Consider the following 19778-nt stretch of genomic DNA (forward strand, 5'->3'; position numbering starts at 1 on the left):
TTTCCTTTTTAAGTCTTGTTGCTCCAACTTTTTTTTTTAAAGTAATTTGGGCCCTCAGATAATCCAAACTTATTTTATTCTTATTTTAAAAAACCTCCGTATTCAATGAAGACAGTATTTATTGAACTGGTACACAGCAGAGAAAGGAGGATGGAAGAAATAATAAGTGAGGAAGCATTCGGAATGTTTACAAGAAAGCGTCCAGGCAGTTCAGTCCCAGCTCTGAGGGCCAGAACGCCTCAGGAGGAAGGTGACTGGAGGGGAAATGCCTCCCCCATCTCCACCATGCCTTCGTCAACCTGGATGAAGTGGAAGACACTGGGGGAACAGGTGGGTCAGGAAGAATCAAACTACACAGTGAATTACTGAATAGGGATGAGAAAACAGAAAAACAATAACTGACCCAAAAAACTGAGCTAACCCATCAGGACTGATATGAAGTCCTTCCAGTCCCCAGACACTGATAAACTGAAAAACACAGCAGCTCTATGAGGAGGTATAAAGACAGGCAGGGTGTTCCAGCAATGACGGGGGGGGGGGGGGGGTACATGCATGCAACGGATGAAGTGTTCTTTCACAAAGCTGTTGCAGCGTCGTGACAAGCACCTTATTCATACGAGACCCAAAATGAACTAACCCTTGGCTCCTTTGCAAATATCAAAAATCTTCTTTTCATTATGACATTATTAGGGAAACCAACATTAAGGATGGGACATAAAAACTCCCAAGGGGGAGAAAAGCACTGGGGAGGGGTTCTTGGAGTGGTTTGGTCAGTTCCACCCACCTTTCCCTTCTTGATGCACGTGTTGATGGTGTCGAGAAGGTCTGCACGGTTCTTATCACTCTTGGGCAGGTCGGCAAGTTCCTTCCCCAGGAGCTCCCCTTTGTGATAGCCCATCATTCGTTCAAAGGCTGGGTTGACATACTGTTAATGGGAGGAGGAGACTTTATCAGTGTACCCCAGAGAGATGCTTCTGGGACACAGGAGTATCAAGCAACAAGTGCCCTGCACAACTGCTCTCTAATGGAGATATCACTGGGTATCTCATTCCCTGACCCTCCTGAAGTAGTGGCCTCCCTCCTGGGCCAAGAAATTTATTCATTCAAGTATTATTCTGGTCCCCTGCGGGAAACCAGAAGAAACTCTTTAGCAGGAAAAGAGCAGGAAGCCCTCATCTAGCAGTTGTGGCTTGAGGAGGGCCTCTTTCACCACCAACTACTGCATTAAATAAGGAAAAAGAAGAACATAGAAATAAAAACAGGGCCGGGGATGTGGCTCAGTGGTAAAACACTTGCCTAGCATATGTGAGGCCCAAGGTTTGATTCCCAGCACTGCAAAATAAATAAATAAGTACAAAATCACTTAGTTCAATGGCCTGTGGCCTACATTAGCCTTCTCAGTAAAGCAGCAATTAGATATCACATCTCCTTTCCATTTGCCACAGTCTATTATCAATGCTGGGGCTACTTCTAGTCTAATCTGAAAAATAAAACGCAATTAAATGGCCCAGGAAGTAGCCCTTTGGATACTAGGTTTGAGGCAGGCAAGAAAAGAGCATCCCTACAACACACTCGGGGTCAGCAGTCTTTCCAAATTCTGCAGTGGGCTCAGGAACTCAGAGCTTTGTCTTAACTAACTCCTGGCTCCTGCCCCCATCCACCACTTTCTTTTCAAGGAGCACGGCCACCAGATGAGAAGCCGGGTGGAGGGACAAGTAAAGTGGAACATGGGGAAAATGTGAGAACACACTGCACCTGGGTCACAGGTTTCTTTGGGCACAAATTTCCATCTGTCTGATGCTTTAAAACAGTCTTGCCAACTGTGATTATTCCTGCCCTCCATGGGGATAAGAGCAGCCATGAACCAAGTGACAAAGTGACACCTGGAGAGCTACTCCCTTGGGAACAGTGTGTCCATTAACACTAGGAGTTGAAGGGGGAGGATGCTCTGGCCATCAGGCCCTGTTGGGGTGGCTGAAGAGGAGTCCATGACACTATCTTCACAGATCTCCAGACTCTCTCTGGGCCTGTCACTTGCACAGGGCAGCACGGCTTCCCATCATGGTTCCTACTTTTAGGCTGGCCGCAGGGCTCCTAGCCCCACCCTGCAGGCCACTGAGCTGCCTGCAGGTGTTCCTCTTCTCTGGACCTTTCCCCACATGCTGTCTGCTTAGAATGCCCTTCCCCACCTCCAATGTGTCCCTTTCCTCCTCAGAAATACTTCCTTGACCTCTGCCCAATCTCAGGTGTGCCACTCCTAAGAGTTCCCACTGACTCCCAGGCAGACTTCTAGTGTTTTAATTATGCTGAATTTAAACTTCTGTTAATTTCTCTCCACCACTGAGCACTTAAATCCTCAAGGAAAGGGCTATTTGGGGAGTAACCTTTGGATACTCAGGGCTATTTAGTAAATATTTGATAAGTAAATAGATAATATTTGAGAATGTATTGTTCTCCTTGTTGATTGGTTATAGTCTTGTACATTTTCAAGTGTGTGTGTGTATGCTTTCCCCATTGGGTTGTTAATACTGGTAGAAGTCCTGGCCCTTTTTTTTACACTAGGAATCCTATAACCTCCGAATACAGCAGGTACACCAGGACATAATCTGGAAAGGCACCCAAGTTCAAATCCTGGCTCTGCCAATTATCGGTTACAGAACTATGGGGAAATTAGTTCTCTTTCCTCATCTGTAAAATAGGTATAACAGTAGTACCTGACTCATAGGATCGTTTAAAGGAATAAATAAATACGTGTAAAATGCTTAGAACTGTGTCATATAAAAGTTTTAGAGAGAAAACTGATAGTTTAAAAAGAGGGAGGCAAGAAGAAAGGGATGGATAGATGGATAAACTGATAGATAATAGATATCGTTCCTACATTTTAAGTACTACTACCTAACTGCTCAAGAGCAACCCCAAAAAGGCACCTAACCATGTAGCTGGAGTGCCCTGAGAAGGAAGCTGGTACCAAGTAAGAACACAAATATGACAGCCTGTGCATGAGGACTCGGCCTCGAATTCACAGCACGAGGGTCATTTTAGTATCCCCCTTCCATACAACATTCCCAATCCAACTTCTCCCTTCTTCATCTTGCCTTGAGTTTTACATTTCAGATTGCTGGTACATCTGTCAAAGTAACATAAAGAAATTCCCTGAGAGAAAAAAAACTATAGTCTAATTTCAGAACCCAAGTTTCCCTTTCAGCATAGCAACTCTCCCTCCATCTACTCTTGATAGGCGTCCACTGTCCTCGCTCTCCTGTTTCTTTCTGTTTCCGGTAGAAGCTGCGAGATGCTTTCTACCACAGTGGCAACACAGTCACCATATTACCTCTCCCAGGGATATGGGTTCACTACCCACTGATTGCTACCTATGGAATGAAGGTCAGTTTCCTTCTCAAGTAGTCATCAGTTAGATTACAAGGGGGGAAGGTGTGTAGAGGGCAGGGAGTCCCTTCTCCTAATTGCTGATATTCTAGCCTGGACAAAAGTGGGGGGAGGAGATGTAGGACCTGTGTTTGGCTGTAATGGAAACATGTCTGGCTTTCTCTGTGGTCCCAGGGACAGAGCTATGGGCTGGTAGGCCACTCCCAGCCAGCAACGCAAGGGAGCCATCAGCTCGGTTTTAGGGAGCAGCAAGAAAAACAAATTCTAAAAACACAGCCAGACAGGAAACCAGGTAGGAAGGCTTTGGAGTCAGAAAGAAGTGGCTACATATTTTGGCTTGAATGCTTATTACTAGGGCTTTCTTTGACCTTGCCTCACTCAGTGTTTTCATCTGTACTACAGGGCAATTTGTCAATTTCAATGGAAATTGGATAACCTAATGAAAATGCTGAGGGCAGGGCCTACGCATGGGGGGCCACTGCCGTTATTGATCTGGGATGAGGCGAGGTGTGTCTGTGTGCACAGGGGGTTTCAGAGGAGGCTAAGGTGAATCTCCTGTCTTGGGGGCCATGGATGGACCACTGTTATTGGTACTCCACTGATGATAGCAAGTGCTCCTCACACATGGTGACACTGCAAATCTGCTGCAGATAGGCCACCACCAATTAGTGGAACCTCTACCTTTCAGAGAATTTTTTTTTTAAGAGAGAGAGAATAAATTTTTAATATTTATTTTTTAGTTTTTGGTGGACATAACATCTTCATTTTATTTTTATGTGGTGCTGAGGATCAAACCCAGCGTCCCGCGCATGCCAGGCAAGCACGCTACCCCTTGAGCCACATCCCCAGCCCCAACAAAGTTTTGTTTGCTATAGACATTTTCTTAGGAAGAGGACATTAATATTAGAGTGCATTATAATTAGAATTGCTGGCAAATAAATATCTTTGAAGACAATCTGTTCCTATAGGCACACATATACATATATATATATATATATATATATATATATATATGCATTTATTCTATAATTCTGATTTATTTCTATGTAAATACTATCTTAATATTGACCCCAAAATTTTACTCTGTCACCATCAAAGAAACAGCAGGTTCTGACATGAATTAACAATTTTTGTTCTTTATTGAATATCTAATTCTTAGCTTAAGTCTATTAGTATTTTCTTTGCATACCTTGATTTTCATTTCTTCAAGGAAAATGTGAGAATTACAGGAAAGTACTTGGAAAAAAGTGGCTCAAACTTGAAAAGTTCTATTCAACAGCTACTAATATACAGTGTTTCGTTCCATACCTGAATCACATGGTCATCGCTTGTTATTTCTATGGCTTCATGACAGTGGTCTAATGCTGTAAACACTGAATTACAGGCCCTGAAAGATGCAAAAGATTGATGTTAGTCCTCTATAAAAACCATTCACTTTTAGGTTAACTTAACAGAGTAAACAGATCCCAAATTCATTAGAACTATTAGAACTATTGAAGTAGTCTGAATGTTGGTGTCCCCTCAAAAATCACATTGGAATCTAATGCCCTATATAATGGTATTTAAAAGGTGGGGCCTTTGGGAAGTGATTATGTTGTGAGAGCTCCACCCTCATGAATGGGAGCAGTGCTCTTATAAAAGAGGCTCTAGTGAGCACCCTTGTTCCTTCTACCACATGAGAATATGGAAAGTAGCATCTATGAGGAACCAGCCCTCACCAGAGGCTGAGCCTGTTGACCCCTGGATCTTAGACTTCCCAGTCTCCAGAACTGTGAGCAATAAATTTTTGTTATTTATAAATTAATCAGCTTCAGGTATATTGTTAGAGCAGCCTGAACAGATGAAGACAGTTATTAATGTTTTGAAAAGAGAGTTGTTTTGTAAGATAAATGCATAAACAAAAGAATACATATCTGTATTTATGATTCAAAAAGAAAGATTATAATTCAGCAAAATCTGAATGGACTATTTATGTGCTGAATGGAACTTAAACAGTTGACACAAGAGAATAAGGATGCAGCTGAGACTCTCTTGTTAAGTCCCATGTGTTCTACATCAGTGATGTTCCATTTCCTTCACAGTTGTGGTCAGGGAGAAGTCAAGTCCTCATCAATTAGGAAAACCTAATTAGGCCTAAATTGGATCTGAGGAATTCTGGCCTTTTGGAACAGACACAGAAATTTTTTTTTCTCCTTCCCCACCCCCTCCTTTTGTTACCTTGCTTCCAACCATACCCACTGGTATGAGGAAATACAGATAGAGCAGAGTCCTCTTGCCTAGTTCATTATACCTATGCACCCCTCAGGTGGCACTTTTCTTGATAACCTGCCCTTTATATGTGGGAAACCAGACTCTCAATTTGTGGTTATAATTTTAACTAACTTTCAAATATAGAGCAATTCCAAACACAGCGAGTTATTTACTGTCCTGCACAGTAAGTATGTAGCTAGAGCTCTGTTATTTATATTGACTGTCTAAAGAATCCCGGCAAAGCCTTTCTTATCCTTCACAAAAATAAAACAAAAGACATTGATTTACTCATTGATATTTCTTTTTCTTCTAAAACAAACTCTTACCATGTTTTCCAGTCATCAAGGCAATCTAACTTTGTCACCCTGTTTTGCTCTGTTTACAAGGAAAAAGGCAAAAAGTTCTGAGTGAAATCTGGCTCTGTATTCTTCCAGTTACGGAATCTTGTACAAATTTTCGTCTTTGTTGGCCCTTGGTTTCCTCATCTCTAAAATGAGTATGATGATCTATTTCACAGGTTTTTGTCAGGATCAGAAAGGATGATGTATGTGAGGCATATGGCAAAGTGCTTGGGATTATGCCAAATAATAATTCAATACATGGGTAGTTATTATTTATAAGATCACAGAGTAATATTTCTTTGTTCTCTAAGGCTTTCGAAAACCTTTGGTGAAAAGAAAGATGAATTGTAGTTTATCTTTTCTCATGAGTATAGCTGAAATGTCAAACCAAGAACTGCATTCAGTAATGTAAGGAAACATACATGCAGAGTGAAGAATTTTAGTCCACTGATGACAGAGTGAGTTTCTATGGTTGCAGAGACGAGGACGTCAGTGTGATGGTAAGCAAGACAATGAACATGACATGGGTGAGCAGAGCAGAGGGGAGGAACAGCCTAACTCGACCAAAATTCCTGAGTGGTGCAGACCATGTCCTTATTTCAATGCTCCAGTCCACCTAATTTAAACTGTTGGCTGTCCCATGACCATTACTGCATTTGTAAATGGTCATTTTAAGTAAGAAAAAAAAAGAGGAAACTTAAGACTGTCACCAACATCACTGCTCACTGCTTCTGGAGAGGCAAGAAAAGTCAGCCTTAGCAACAGGACTTTCCAGGCTCCTGGTCCAGAGTGGAGCTCGGCACTACAGGAAAGCACTTCTGGGCAGTAAGTGACTCTCAGAAGTTATGTGTGGAGGAACACACTCTGTATGGGCTAATATGTCAACTTGGAGAGCTGGATAATTCAGTTCTAATTAACACATTTTATCAGATGATAAATTCCTCTCTTGCTAAAGAATTTTCCCTAAGGTACCTGTATGTTTCAACTAAGTATATAAACAGGTACTTTAGACCATTACCATTTTGTCAACTGAAGCATGGCCTTTATGGAGGAGCTTAGATCAACCCCCAGAACTGATCTATTAAACATTTATCTTATGATTCTCTACAAAGCATAAAATCTGTAGGTATGATGCAAATTCCGTAGGACACAGCAAATTCTTATACGCACACTATTGATAGGAGCAGCATATTATTCTCCCTCTTACCTCCGCCATGACAAACACGACCAGACTGCAAGGTTTATATGGACTTTTAACCTCTTTTGGTTGATGGCTCTATTTAAATAAACCTGCAGCAAAATGGCGTAATCAATTTGAGTCATGTTCCTAGAGTTTGAGAACTTAATTGCCTGTATTAATTATTCATACTCTTCAAGCAGAAGAACCTTAGCTTTATTAATTTTCCATTCTTGGGAACCATATAACCGCTTCTCACATGTCTTTATTTTTATCCTTCAGGTTAAGAAGTTAGAAAATTGGAAAAAGAAACAAAGGAAAGGAAAGTACCCTAGGTGTAGAAACCCAGGTAGTATGGGCAATATAACCATTACCCCTGCATTTCCCCCATCCCCGGTATTGGGGATTGAAGCTAGAGGCCCTTGACCATGAGATACATCCCCAGCCTTATTTATTTATTTAATGTTGAGACAGGGTCTCACTGTTTCCCAGGCTGACCTTGAACTTGCAATCCTGCCTCAGGCTCCTGAATACCTGGGATTAAGGTCTGTGTCACTGTGCCTGGCTTCCCCAGCACCTTCTTTAAGGACTTGAAGGTTTAGAGAGAAAAAGCAAACATCACCCGACGGCAGGTAGAAAGTCTATAAAAAACTAGTGCTAGGGGTTTGGGGTTGTGGCTCAGTAGTGGAGCACTTGCCTAGCATGTGTGAGGTGCTGGGTTCGATTCTCAGCACCATATAAAAATAAATAAATAAAATAAAGGTATTGTGTCCATCTACAACTAAAAAAACATTAAAAAAAAAAAAAAAAAGAAAGAACTAGTGCTAGAATGCAGTGCAAAGAGCACAGTATGGAAAAGCAGGCTGCCTGATCCCAGTCCAGCACTGCTGTCAACAGGCTGGGTGGTAAGAGGCCCCTCGCTCTCAGTGTTTTCCTCTGTCAATTGTGGCTGGGTGAATATGTGATCTCCCTTTGAAAGGGACCTTCATGCTACCAAAACAACACACACACACACACACACACACACTGAAGCCTCCTAGAAAAAGGATAGGTGGTGGTCTGAAGGGAGAAAATTCTGGACACAAGTTCACATTTGAGCAGGGGTTCAGAATGAGTAGGGAGGGGGAAGTGGCAGAGTAAGGGATCGCAGATTTGCTATTTGTTCCAAAACAACATGCAGAATTAGCTGGTTATTTTAAGTGTTTACAGCTTTGCTTCACTCCTGTCCCTCAATGGCTGTCACACAGAGTCCATGTGAGGATAAGGTGCTCTACAAGTGTCTGTTAACACTGAGAAAGGAAGGGTTCCATGGAAAAGAGAGTGTTGCCCCTCAGAAACTTTGATTCTTTCTAAAACTGAGAACTACTACCATCTTATGATTTGGAGCAAAATAAATATGATGATTTGGGTGTAACTTGTAGACCAACTAACGATGAAAGAATAGCTGGAACTGCATTAATATAAATGGATCAGCTGAAACTCCTCATGAGGAACTAAATCATTATCTTTATTTTAGATGAAATAGGTCTTTTCATGATAAAGAGGCATAAGAACATTAGAAGAGACAAATGGTCCTCATTTAACTCAGATTATCCCAGACACTGCCTTTCATGAGTTCTTCTGTTCAGCAGAGTAATTCATCAAATATACACAGAAATGTCATTTAGGTCTTACACCTTTAAAAAGTTATTCTACACAAAGGAATCTTAACATCAGACCACATATTGTGTTTGATCCAATCAGTCATGCATGATCTCTTATTTTTTCTTGGTGAAGTAAATATGCTCACCATACATGATGTTCTGGACAGAAGTGTCTATAATCGACATTATACTGCTTTACACACTATGTCCTTGCAGAATGACAGTCATGTTACATATTTAGCTGCAGCTGGGGGCGGAATTGTAGGGAAAAGTATTACATAATTAGACTATAATTATTCTGGCATTGTATAATAAAGAGCTCATTTTCCAGTCTAACAAACGACATAGTCATTTGCCTGCCACATAGTCATGTGCAGGTAGAAGCTCTTGATGTCCTTGAATGCCTCAAAGAGCTGGAGGGAGGTCATGGTCTGGGTCACTGTCCACGTATCTGCTGGGCCCAGTTTTGGTAGACCTGAGAGATTTACATGCATGGACACGCACATACCCCAAAAGAGCACACACTTAGGTAAGGTAGAGAGGCAGAAACAGCTAAAAAACAATAGTGTAGAAAGTAAGAGGATCTGGGAATTAGGCAAGCCCTCCCTCCTGGGGCCACAGTCTCCCTGTGTCAAGTCCACTCACCAGCTTTACGCTGATTTATATGAAGAACCTAAATCTTTTCATTATGGCCTCAGCAATGGGTCCAACTCCTCCAACCAGTTCCAGGAGTGAGGACTAAGAAGTCATGGTACTATCATATCACGTTACTTGTTAGAAATCAAGTGTTTGAATCTGATAAGACCCCCAAGGATGTTTTCAGCACCCTGGGTCTAAGCAGATTTCACAAGCACAGTAACCAGAAGCCTTTTGTTTACACCTTTGTATCAGCTAGGTGTGTTCATTTCAAATTGATAGGCCTGCTTTGTCCTGCTTGCCATTGGCAAAGTGCCCCTAAGATCTCTGAGACAGTCCCCAATGGCAGTGTGTAGTACAAAATCTGTACCAGGGCCCCTCCTGGCATCTAACATGTGCCATCTCATTTAATGTTACCTAAGAAACAGGAACACCTATCTAAAATAAAACGAGGGAACTGCCTGCCAAAGCTGTAGAGTGTTGGGCTATTCATTCCTTATTGGAGATGATGCACAAAGAATTAAACAAGAATCAAATCTCTTTTTCTAAGTTTATTTATAGTAAAAACATCTCAAATAAAAATACTAAGACTTTCTACCCCCCAATTAAAGCAAGAGAGACCACTAGGAATACAAACAATTAATATACATGATTAAAAAGCACAAATCACTGAAGTAAAGGCAATGTGGTTTTCTAGAAAAATTTTAAGAAGTTGTCTGAAGCCAAAAAAAATACAGATAAAAAGAAACCAGGATTTAACTCATTTAAACATTCAGAAAGTTTTTGACAATATTCCTCTTCAAAGACTTTGAATACCAGAGTTTTCCAAATATCTGAATTCCCACTGGTTGGACATTCTTTTAAAATTCTCTTCCATTAAAAAAAAAGTATTTATCTTAACACTTTATTTCTTAAAGCTCTTTATTCATCCAAAAGCAACTTCTTAGATCAGGGTGTACCCAGCAGGGGGACCTGCTTCTGGAGGTTTATGCCAATCAATTTTGCTTCCCAGGAATAGAAGGGAGGTTTAAAAAGATTTTTGTTGCTGGGCTCAGTAGAACATGCCTGTAATCTCAACTACTCAGGAGGCTGAGGCAGGAGGATCACAAATTCAAGGCCAGCCTGGAGAACCTAGTGAGTTACTGCCTCAAAATAAAAAATAATAAAAAGAGTAGGGTATATAACTCAGAGTGTCCTTGGTCAATACTCAGTACTGGAGAAAAAAGCAGGGGGATTGTCATCTTTGAACACAAATTAAGTAATCAAGATAAGAAGTAAAATTGTTAGAAGGATTGGAGATGTAGCTCAGTTGTAGAATAATTATCTAGCTTGCATGAGGCCCTGGGTTTGATTTCCTACCTCCACCACCCTCCCACCTACACACACAAATACATTATCATTACAGGGAGATGCTATCTTGCTAATTTTGCACTGGGCATGAAACTACCAGGGACCTCTCAGTTGGCCAAAGAGAGAAGCTCTGTAGGGCTATCCTATGAGATGACAGGAAGCTGTGTAGGACTGGCCCTTCCAGGAGGGCTATAGGTAGAGAAGAACTTCCTGCCTCTTCCCTTTAGCTTGAGGAGGGCAGGTTGAAGAAATGAGAGTCCTGAGAGCAAGCCAGAGCAGAAACCAGGCAGATCACTTAGATCCTGATAGTCCAAGAAAGCTCAGAAGCAGAAAATGCCACCACCCAGTGTCTGGCCAGCAGCAGACACAAGAGAATCCCAGCTTGAAACTGAGTACCAGTGAGACGCCTGCTCTTAAAGCACATTGTATCTATAAAGAGAGCTCACGTCTATTTCTTAAAGACACTTTGTGCATACTGAAGATGGGAACAGAGTTCATGAAATTACTATTGTGGCTACACAGCAATTATTAAAGCTAGCTTAATAATGTTCCCATTAGTTTGCCTCTACTATAAGAATTTAAGCAGGATTTATAAATGTTGTAAGTAGAAAATAGAAAGTAACCCTCAAAGGCTATTCTTAATCTTGGTCTAACTACATAAAAATTAAAAATAAATTTTCCTATGTTATAATTTTAAAACTGATGTAAATAGTGGAAAATATTATCAAAAGAAGAAATGCTTCTAATTTTTTTTTTTTGCTTCTAATTTATTTCATTATGTTAGTGGGCCCCCAGCTTAGATATTGCTGTTGGCTAGCTGCCATTAGCCATCTAACAGTTTCAAAATCCCTGGGATTCAGCTATGAACCTGTGAATATCAGCCTGTTGACAGATAAGATTTTCTAAAGAATTGCTAACCTCGTGGTACCTACAGTCTTGTTTTGTTACTTACCGTAATTTGAACTGTGAGCGAACTTCCCCATGTTCTATTTGAATCAGTTCATTATAGCAAGCAATTATGCTGCTATTCTCCATAAATCTCTGAAAATAAAGCAAAGATAATACATAAGACATCTCCAATTATTTCTTAGAGAGTCAAATAGAAAAATTTAACAGTTGTTTTTACCCCCAGGTAACTTTTATGTAAGCCATCTAGTAGGTAGGATGAGATGAAATAGAAAAAAATGTCAAGGAATTTGAAATGCTTACTTAAATGTATGAGAAACATAGAAGGTAATACTTACATTTAGCTCCCTTTATAACAAAAGTGGGATAAAATAGTTATAGGAAAATAAACACACAAGGGCTTTGAATGCCTCCCCCAAAGTATTAAAATACCAAAATGTCTTTGCTTCATATTGCACTAAAGAAAATCAGCTAAAGCTCCAAACTCAACATGTTCAGTATGCCTCACACTATCAATGATCTATCAAGGGGAGAGATGTTCTTTGCTTCTTTCCAAGTGCCTAATGCAGAGTTCCTCAAAAAATCAGTGAGATCAACAACAAAAGAACAACCCAATGAAAGACTATTCAAAGAACTTGAAGAGACATTTCTCGAAAGAAAACTACAAATCACCAACAAGTACACAAAAAGATGCTCACCATCATCAGTCATCAAAGGAATGCAAATCAAAAGCACAATGGAAGCTGGCACAGCAGTGCATGCTGTGATTCCAGCCACTCAGGAGGATCAAAAGTTCAAAGCCAGTCTGGGCAACTTAACAAGACCATGTCTTGAAATAAAATATAGAGCTGGGATGTAGTTCAGTGGTACAGGGCATGAGACCATGGGGTCAATCCACAGTGCCACACAAACAAACACACACAAAAAATACTGTGGTATATACATAAAATGAAATATCATTCAAGCCATAAAATGGGAACAAACTACTGATATATGCTACAACATGCATGAACCTCAAAGAAAAAAATAATAAGTGAAAGGAAAATAAGCACACAAATTCATGTATTGTATGATACTGTTTACATGAAATATCCAGAATAGGTCAATCCCCAGAAACAGAATATAGGTTGGTGGTTGCCAAGGTTGCAGGGAGGAAGATGGGAGTGACTCCTTAATGGGAAATGAGTTTCTATTTGGGGCTCATGAGAGAGGTGGTGGTCGCCCAACACCGTGAATAAACTAAATGCCACTGAACTGCTCACTCTCAAACGATTAATTTCAGTTTCATTTTAACTGAAAAAAAAGACTTTCATGTATTTATAAAAAAAACAGTAGATGAGTGAATAGATAGATAGGCAAATGATAGAGCCAAAGAAAATGCATTATATAGTCATTCATCAAAGAAGCATTAAGCACGTACTCATAGGAGGCATGAGATGCTGAAGCCCAGCACTCCAAGGAGAATAGGGTTTTTTACTTAACAAACCCAAATAATTTGTAAAACATTCCATATATATATATATATATATATATATATATATATATATATATATATATATATATATATAATATTACTTGTAGGATATACAAGAAAATGAGTACTTCTCTTATACAAATACATTGATAATGAGAAATAATTAACTCAGAAAATAATAACTAAAAAACATTAAGAAACAGATTTAAGGAAAATTCTACTTAAGAATGGGGACTGTGTCTTGCTTTGTTTTCCTTTTTTTGGTGGGGGGAGAGGTACGTGTGTGTGAGTGTTACTGGTATTGAATCCAAGGACACTCTACCCCTGAGCTTGCTTGCTTGCTTATGTATGTATGTATGTATGTATGTATGTATGTATTTATTTATTTATTTATTTTTGAGACAGGGTCTTGCTAAGTTGCTCAGGTTGTCCTTGAACTTGGATCCTCCTGCCTCAGTCTTTCAAATAACTGTGATTACAGGTGTGCAGCACTGCGCCTGACTTGAAAATATCTTGCATTTTAACTTATAAAAAATACACACTATGCAAATCTTTCTAAACATATAACTAGCAAACTATTAAATGAAAAGATAACCAGGCTTCCAAAGTATTCCAAACTTCTCAATCACATATTTATCTCTCAGATAGTTACACAGGCAGAAAGGGACAGTAGCAGGCCCTGCTGAAAGACACATTTCTTAAATTTCCTTCAAGTTGTTCAAAGAAAAAAATCATTCTCTCTTGTTCTCTTACACACACATACACACACACATTTTCAAACATCTGGAGCAAATGCCTTCTCCCTGGTAAATACCTTCAAGAACTCCCCAACTTTTCCTAAGCCACTGGTCCCTCACTATTCCATATAGAAGTTAAGAAGGACTATGGCAAGAACCATAAATATGCATAGAAGGGAAATACTTTCTCTCTTTTTTACAAAGCTAAGTTAAAAATGGTCAGGTTCAACTTGAGAAAATGGATGAAAACTATGTCTCAGCCTACAGCAGAGCTCTGATGTTTAGAAGAAATATTAAATTAATTCTGTGATACAGTAAGTTTTGATAATGTTGGGATGAATGGAGTTAGCAGGCTTCTTGACTACAGGAGACCTCAGAGCATTCAATGTGCATTGCTAACATGCTCTGTAGGTTCTCCAGGGGAAGGAGAAATCAAGTCTGCACTGATTCCCCAGAAGGCTATTTCCATGAAACACCTGTTAAGAGTTTTTGGAACACTAGTGTTTCAGGGAACAATTTGGGAAATACTACTTTAGTGGACCCAGGTGCATCTTTGGTTATGCCATAGACTTGAGTTCTGGCAAGCTATTTATTTGTTTTGAAACTGTTTTCTCCTCTGTAAAAACTGAGAAAATACTAAATCCCTCATATGTCAAGGAGGATTCAGTAAATCACTGGAACTAAGCCTGACAAATAATAATTTGCAGCTCTCCACTTCTTACTCCACAGAGATCCTCTCCAGGGAGAACCATATCCTGCAGCTGTGCCCCGAGAATGCCTAGCACATTGCATTGCACATAGTCAGAGCTCCATAAATACTTGTTGAGATGAATAAGCATCATTTTGAATAGAAGAACAGGCAAAGTTTAATGGAGGAACAGCTTCATCTTTATTAAGAAGCTAGTTTCTAAAAGGTGCAGTGTGGACTGAGCATCCATTTAATAAGCCATGTGTATGGGGCTCCAAAGGCTTCACAGGGAGTTCTTGGGGATATTTGATGACACAATTTATCGATGGATCCCCACTTGAGGACCATACACTGAAGCGCTGGCCATCTAGGTAGCTGAGATTCAGCAAATGATTTAATACAATCAAAACAACTCAGAGAAGGGAAACAACTTCACAGAAGTCAAGAATAGATGGCATATTTGGAAGGTGCTTGGGTAGAGATACCAAAAGAGATTAACAGCCACCTGGAGATCCACCTCAGCTGATCTCAAGCCATAGTAACTCTGGGAGCCACTGCAGGAATTGTATGCTTCCCTGGGAGAGAGCCCTAGTGACTGGGGACATGTAGACCCAACTGGTAAGTGACCTTAATCAGATCTGACCCAGCATTCAGGAACACCTGGTGGTCCCTGACAGGGCTTGGCTTTCATGACCCCCTACTCCCAAAGGTTTATTCATCTTGGCTGACTGCAAAAATCAGCAACACATCCAGGAAACAAATCCTTCCAGAACAGTACAGACAGGTTACCAAACACACAAAGAGGAACTGACGAACTTTTGTTAAATTTTCTTAAGAGCACTAAAAACCTAAAGAAAGGCAATTGTTTCCCCCAAGCTTTTCCATGAGCATATATATATATATATATATATATATATATATATATATATATATAGTTTCAATTCTCCAGTCCAGATGCTATGGCTCCAAACAAAACCAATCTCAAAACCAGCTGGAGGAAGAAGGATCACTGAACCCAAAGCAGAATTCTGAAGGACCAACTCCACAGACCAAGATGAGTCCTAATTGATAAAACCCACAGTGTGTCCACACTGTTCTCCAATCATCCCCCAGATAATGAAGAAAACTGAAGACCTTACACTCAAGGTTCCTGACTCAGGCTTAAAAAGGTCAGCATTGGAAAGGGGTGGAGTAGGATGGCCAATGTGACACTTGATTTATGAATCTGAGACTAGTTGTAGAGTTATTCCTCAGAAAATAAACAAGTAAAGAAAATAAATCTCAACCACGTGGCTTCTTTGTTGATTTTCCCTCTGGCAACTCTCCATTCCAAAACTCAGAACACTCTCTTACGCATCCTCATTAAACTTCTGTACATAGAGTAGCTTTCCAAACCAAATGCCAACCATTGGGAGAAGATGACAGACTTGAGAAAGTGCCAGGAGAGTGCGGAGTATTGGTAACCAGACACATGGAGTCACTATGCTGCCTTGAATCTTTCACACAGCATGCTGCTTCCCGTGAAGCACACCAAGCACAAAGCAGCAAAGACAGTTTCTGCTCCTCCATGGTCTATAACCAAGAGGAATTTTCTTTTAAGCCTAGGAGAGCAAAGCACTATTACTTAAAAAAAAAAAAAAAAAAAAAAAAAACCTAAAGGAATTTTCTTAATCTATAAGGCACAAGCCTTTTCCTATTTTAGAAGGGGTATATTATACCAGCTCTTTGAGATTCAGGGTAAGCCCAGTTATTTCATTGTTGGTAAGTCCACTTGGAGTAATTAATATCAATCTTAAAATTGAATATCAGCTTTATTCAAGTAGTTATCACTTGAAGAATTTTTCTTTGCTAATATTTATAGTTTAAACTAGGTAATTTACTTGAGTTTAGATTATCAACAAAACTTACATAAGTCAATTATGGATCTCAACCCTATTTTTAAGCAAAGGGAATTTTTAACTGGAATAATAAATATGTTTGTTATATTTAAAAAATGTCAAACTTATAAAGTAAGATCCTCTGTAGCTTCTCTATAAAAACTTGCTTTCTTTAAAAATTATGAAATATGCTTATTTTAAACATTCACATTTTAATCATCTTTTTAAAAAAAACATTTATTTTTTAAAAGTAGTTGGACACAGTACCTTCATTTTATTTATTTTTATGTGGTACTGAGGATTGAACCCAGGGCCTCGCGTGTGCTAGACGAGTGCTCTACCACTGAGCCACAATCTCAGCCCTTTAATCATCTTTTCCCATCCTCTTTCTCTCCTTTTTTTAAATTTTAAATGAACTCCATTATTTTCTTTCTATTTGCATGCACAGAGTTTGCCTCCAATCAAATTTCTACCTTAAGAAACCTGGCAAGCCTAGATATTTCTAGGATAAGTTTCCTTGGAATCATCAGTTTTAATCTTCCAAGTTGAATATCAGTGTTTTTCACATAGCTGTCGCTCCAAGAATTTTCTTTTGCTGATGTTTTTATGGTGTAAACCAGAAGTTCACATGATGCTGTGCCCACCATAGGCCTGTCTAGAGCAAAAGCTGTGGCCAGGTCCTGGGGAACACAGAATCCCAAGTGCCAATTTGGTGGACTCATCTTTATATAATCACACACACACACGTTAAATCTGATAAACTGAACTGATTTACATGAGACTACTTTGGAACTACAGAATCTTGATCTGATATTCTAATATGTATTTTTATGTCATTACATATCTGTTATATGGTGGAGAAAAAAAGCAAAAAGCTTAACTATCAATTGCTCATTCCAACCCAATGAAAACACAGCTACTTCCTTCCCCTCTCAATTTTGGAGCTCATGACCCTTAAAAGTTCCCCTGGCTATTTGCTTTGCTGTTACGGGGGGGTCAGAGGGAGGTCCCGCTTCACCTTGTACGTACCCTGTTGAAGCCTGCATGGAGGAGAGGAAGGACCGAGGCCTCTTCATGGTCATCAGATCTGCAGCAAAGCAGAAAATGTGGTCACTCAGCAGATACAAACCAGGATTCCTCACACTGAAACATGGAGAGAGAGCAATGAGACCATGGGCATTAGCTCTAAGAGTGGCTTCGTGATCTGTATGTGCCTATAGGGGACACTTGCCATCAGGAACACAGACCTCACATCTGCCTTTCAGATGCAAACAGAACACAGGCAGTCAAGTCCAGTGGTGTGCCCGAAAGCGCCCCTGATACACATGAGTAGCCGGATCCAACTGTAGATTTCTCTTTGTGGTTGGAGCAGATATATCGAAACAGTACCATAAAGGTCACATCAGTTATGCTAGTTATCCTGAGACTGCTGGCCCCCAAGCTTCTGGAAGTATGACTCCCACCCCCAGGCCTAGCTACGCCACTCTCACTGTGTCATAGACAACCTGGCATTAATGGCTGCGGGACCCCACAGCAAGTGGGAAAGAAGTGTCAGCAAGAACACAAAGTTGGAAAGGAAGGAAACCAAAATTGATCCTTTTCACCCACTTTATGAGGTGGTTTCCTATACTGAGCCAACAACAGTTGGCTTGAGTACAAGGTAGGGGTGGGGGCTGACTTGTCATGATGATATCCTATACCTGGGCTGCTACTGCCAACTATCCTGGGACAGCTAGCAAGTGGCATGGGGGTATATACCCTACCCTGAAAATATGGGAGGAAAAGTGGTACAACAGGATTGGGTGGAAATGTTGACAGAAAAGAACAAGAGAAACTCCACTGTTCATTTATGGCATTGCCCACAGCCAATTTCTGCCCTACGGGAAAGTTCTACCTTCTTTCCACCTCAGGAACTTGAGGTTCTGACTTCTCTAAATGACAAATCAGAAGGGACGTGGAAAGGGTTCCAAAGATATTAATAATATTCTATTTCTTAATTTGGATAGCATAGACCCAGGCATTCATTTAATGAACACTCTCTCTAGATGAAATATTTTATAATAAAAACATAAAACAGATGAAATATCACAACAAATAAGCTACAGTAAACTTTAATTTTTGCTCTAGTGTGGGGAAAAGGGTGTTTTATTCTTGGGCCCATGAAGTAAGCCAGGCTTGAGGAAAGGCTGTGTGGCCTGGTGTGTTTCTGGTATCCACGTCCAAGGCTCTGGGGCTAGAGTGTCCAGAAGACAAATGTAAGGAAGAGGGCCAAAGGAAGCTGACCTCATGTCTCAGTTTCCCCCACTCCCTCCCTTTGGGATCTCATCTCCCACCAGATGGCATGTCTAACGAACTGATGGGGACAATTCTTCACCTTCTTTGGACCACAGACCATGGTAGGTATCAAGTGAAGACTCAAGGACTAACATGTACATTGGGGACCTTGGTCAGGGCAGGACTTTGTAGCCGTGATTTCCTACTACACCAATCGGACTTTGTCATGCAGATTTCACCAGTTCCCTGGGCCAGCTTGTCTGCAGGAGCCCTACACTCGTTAGAGTTGCTGGCTTGTTAATTCCTTCATTGCAGAATCTGTGCCAAATGCCACAATGGGGCCAAGTCTGACAGGTCTTCGGCCTTAATTAAGGTCTTATTCTCTCTGAAGCTAATGAAAGCCATTCATTGACTACAACAAATTTTGTCACTTACAAAGATTCCTACCATTGTAGCTTATAACTTGTACAAATACTTGGGTTTGTTTTTTTTTTTTTTTTAGTTTTTTCTCTTTTCTTTCTTTCTTTCTTTTTTTTTTTTGTGGGAGGAGGGCAAGTGGGGATTGAACTCAAGGACATTCTAACACAGAGCTATATCCCCATTCCTAGTTTGAATTTTGTTTAGAGACAGGGTCTCACTGAATTGCTTAGTGCCTCGCTTTTGCTGAGGCTGTCTTTGAACTTGTGATCCTCCTGCCTCAGCCTCCCAAGCCACTGGGATTACAGGTGTAGGTGTGCGCCACCACATCTGACTTGCTTTTTTCTCCCCCCTGTTGGCTCTTTTATTTTGAGTGCTGGCCATTTCAAATAATAAACCCAGCAGAGCAGTTTCTCATCCCACGGTCATATTATGCCTATAGCTCACTCTCCTTCTCCGTGGTCCAATATCAATATAAACCCTACTGTCCTGCTTCCAGTCAAACGATGGTTCTCACATAAACTTCACAAACCTTTTCTTGCCGTGGATGTAATGCCTCTTTGTTCTCATGCTATGATTTTTTTTTCTTCTGAAATGAAAAATCAAGTACTTTCCCATTTC

At 40.3% G+C, this 19778-nt stretch overlaps 1 protein-coding gene across 4 annotated transcripts in view; it reads right to left on the reverse strand.

The window, feature by feature from the left end:
* The window catches only part of PDE8B (phosphodiesterase 8B), a 215026-nt gene that overhangs the window by 64596 nt on the left and 130652 nt on the right, over positions 1-19778 (reverse strand). For all 4 annotated transcript variants that reach the window (XM_081307174.1, XM_081307172.1, XM_081307171.1 and 1 more), the window contains exons 5-8: positions 17496-17553; positions 11737-11825; positions 4696-4774; positions 785-925 (exon numbers count right to left, since the gene is read on the reverse strand). In XM_081307174.1, coding sequence (XP_081163300.1) covers positions 785-925; positions 4696-4774; positions 11737-11825; positions 17496-17553 — 367 coding nt within the window. The remainder of the gene's footprint in view (positions 1-784; positions 926-4695; positions 4775-11736; positions 11826-17495; positions 17554-19778) is intronic.

Source organism: Spermophilus citellus (genome assembly GCF_964194105.1).
Source record: "Spermophilus citellus genome assembly, chromosome: 1".
Taxonomy (NCBI): domain Eukaryota; kingdom Metazoa; phylum Chordata; class Mammalia; order Rodentia; family Sciuridae; genus Spermophilus; species Spermophilus citellus.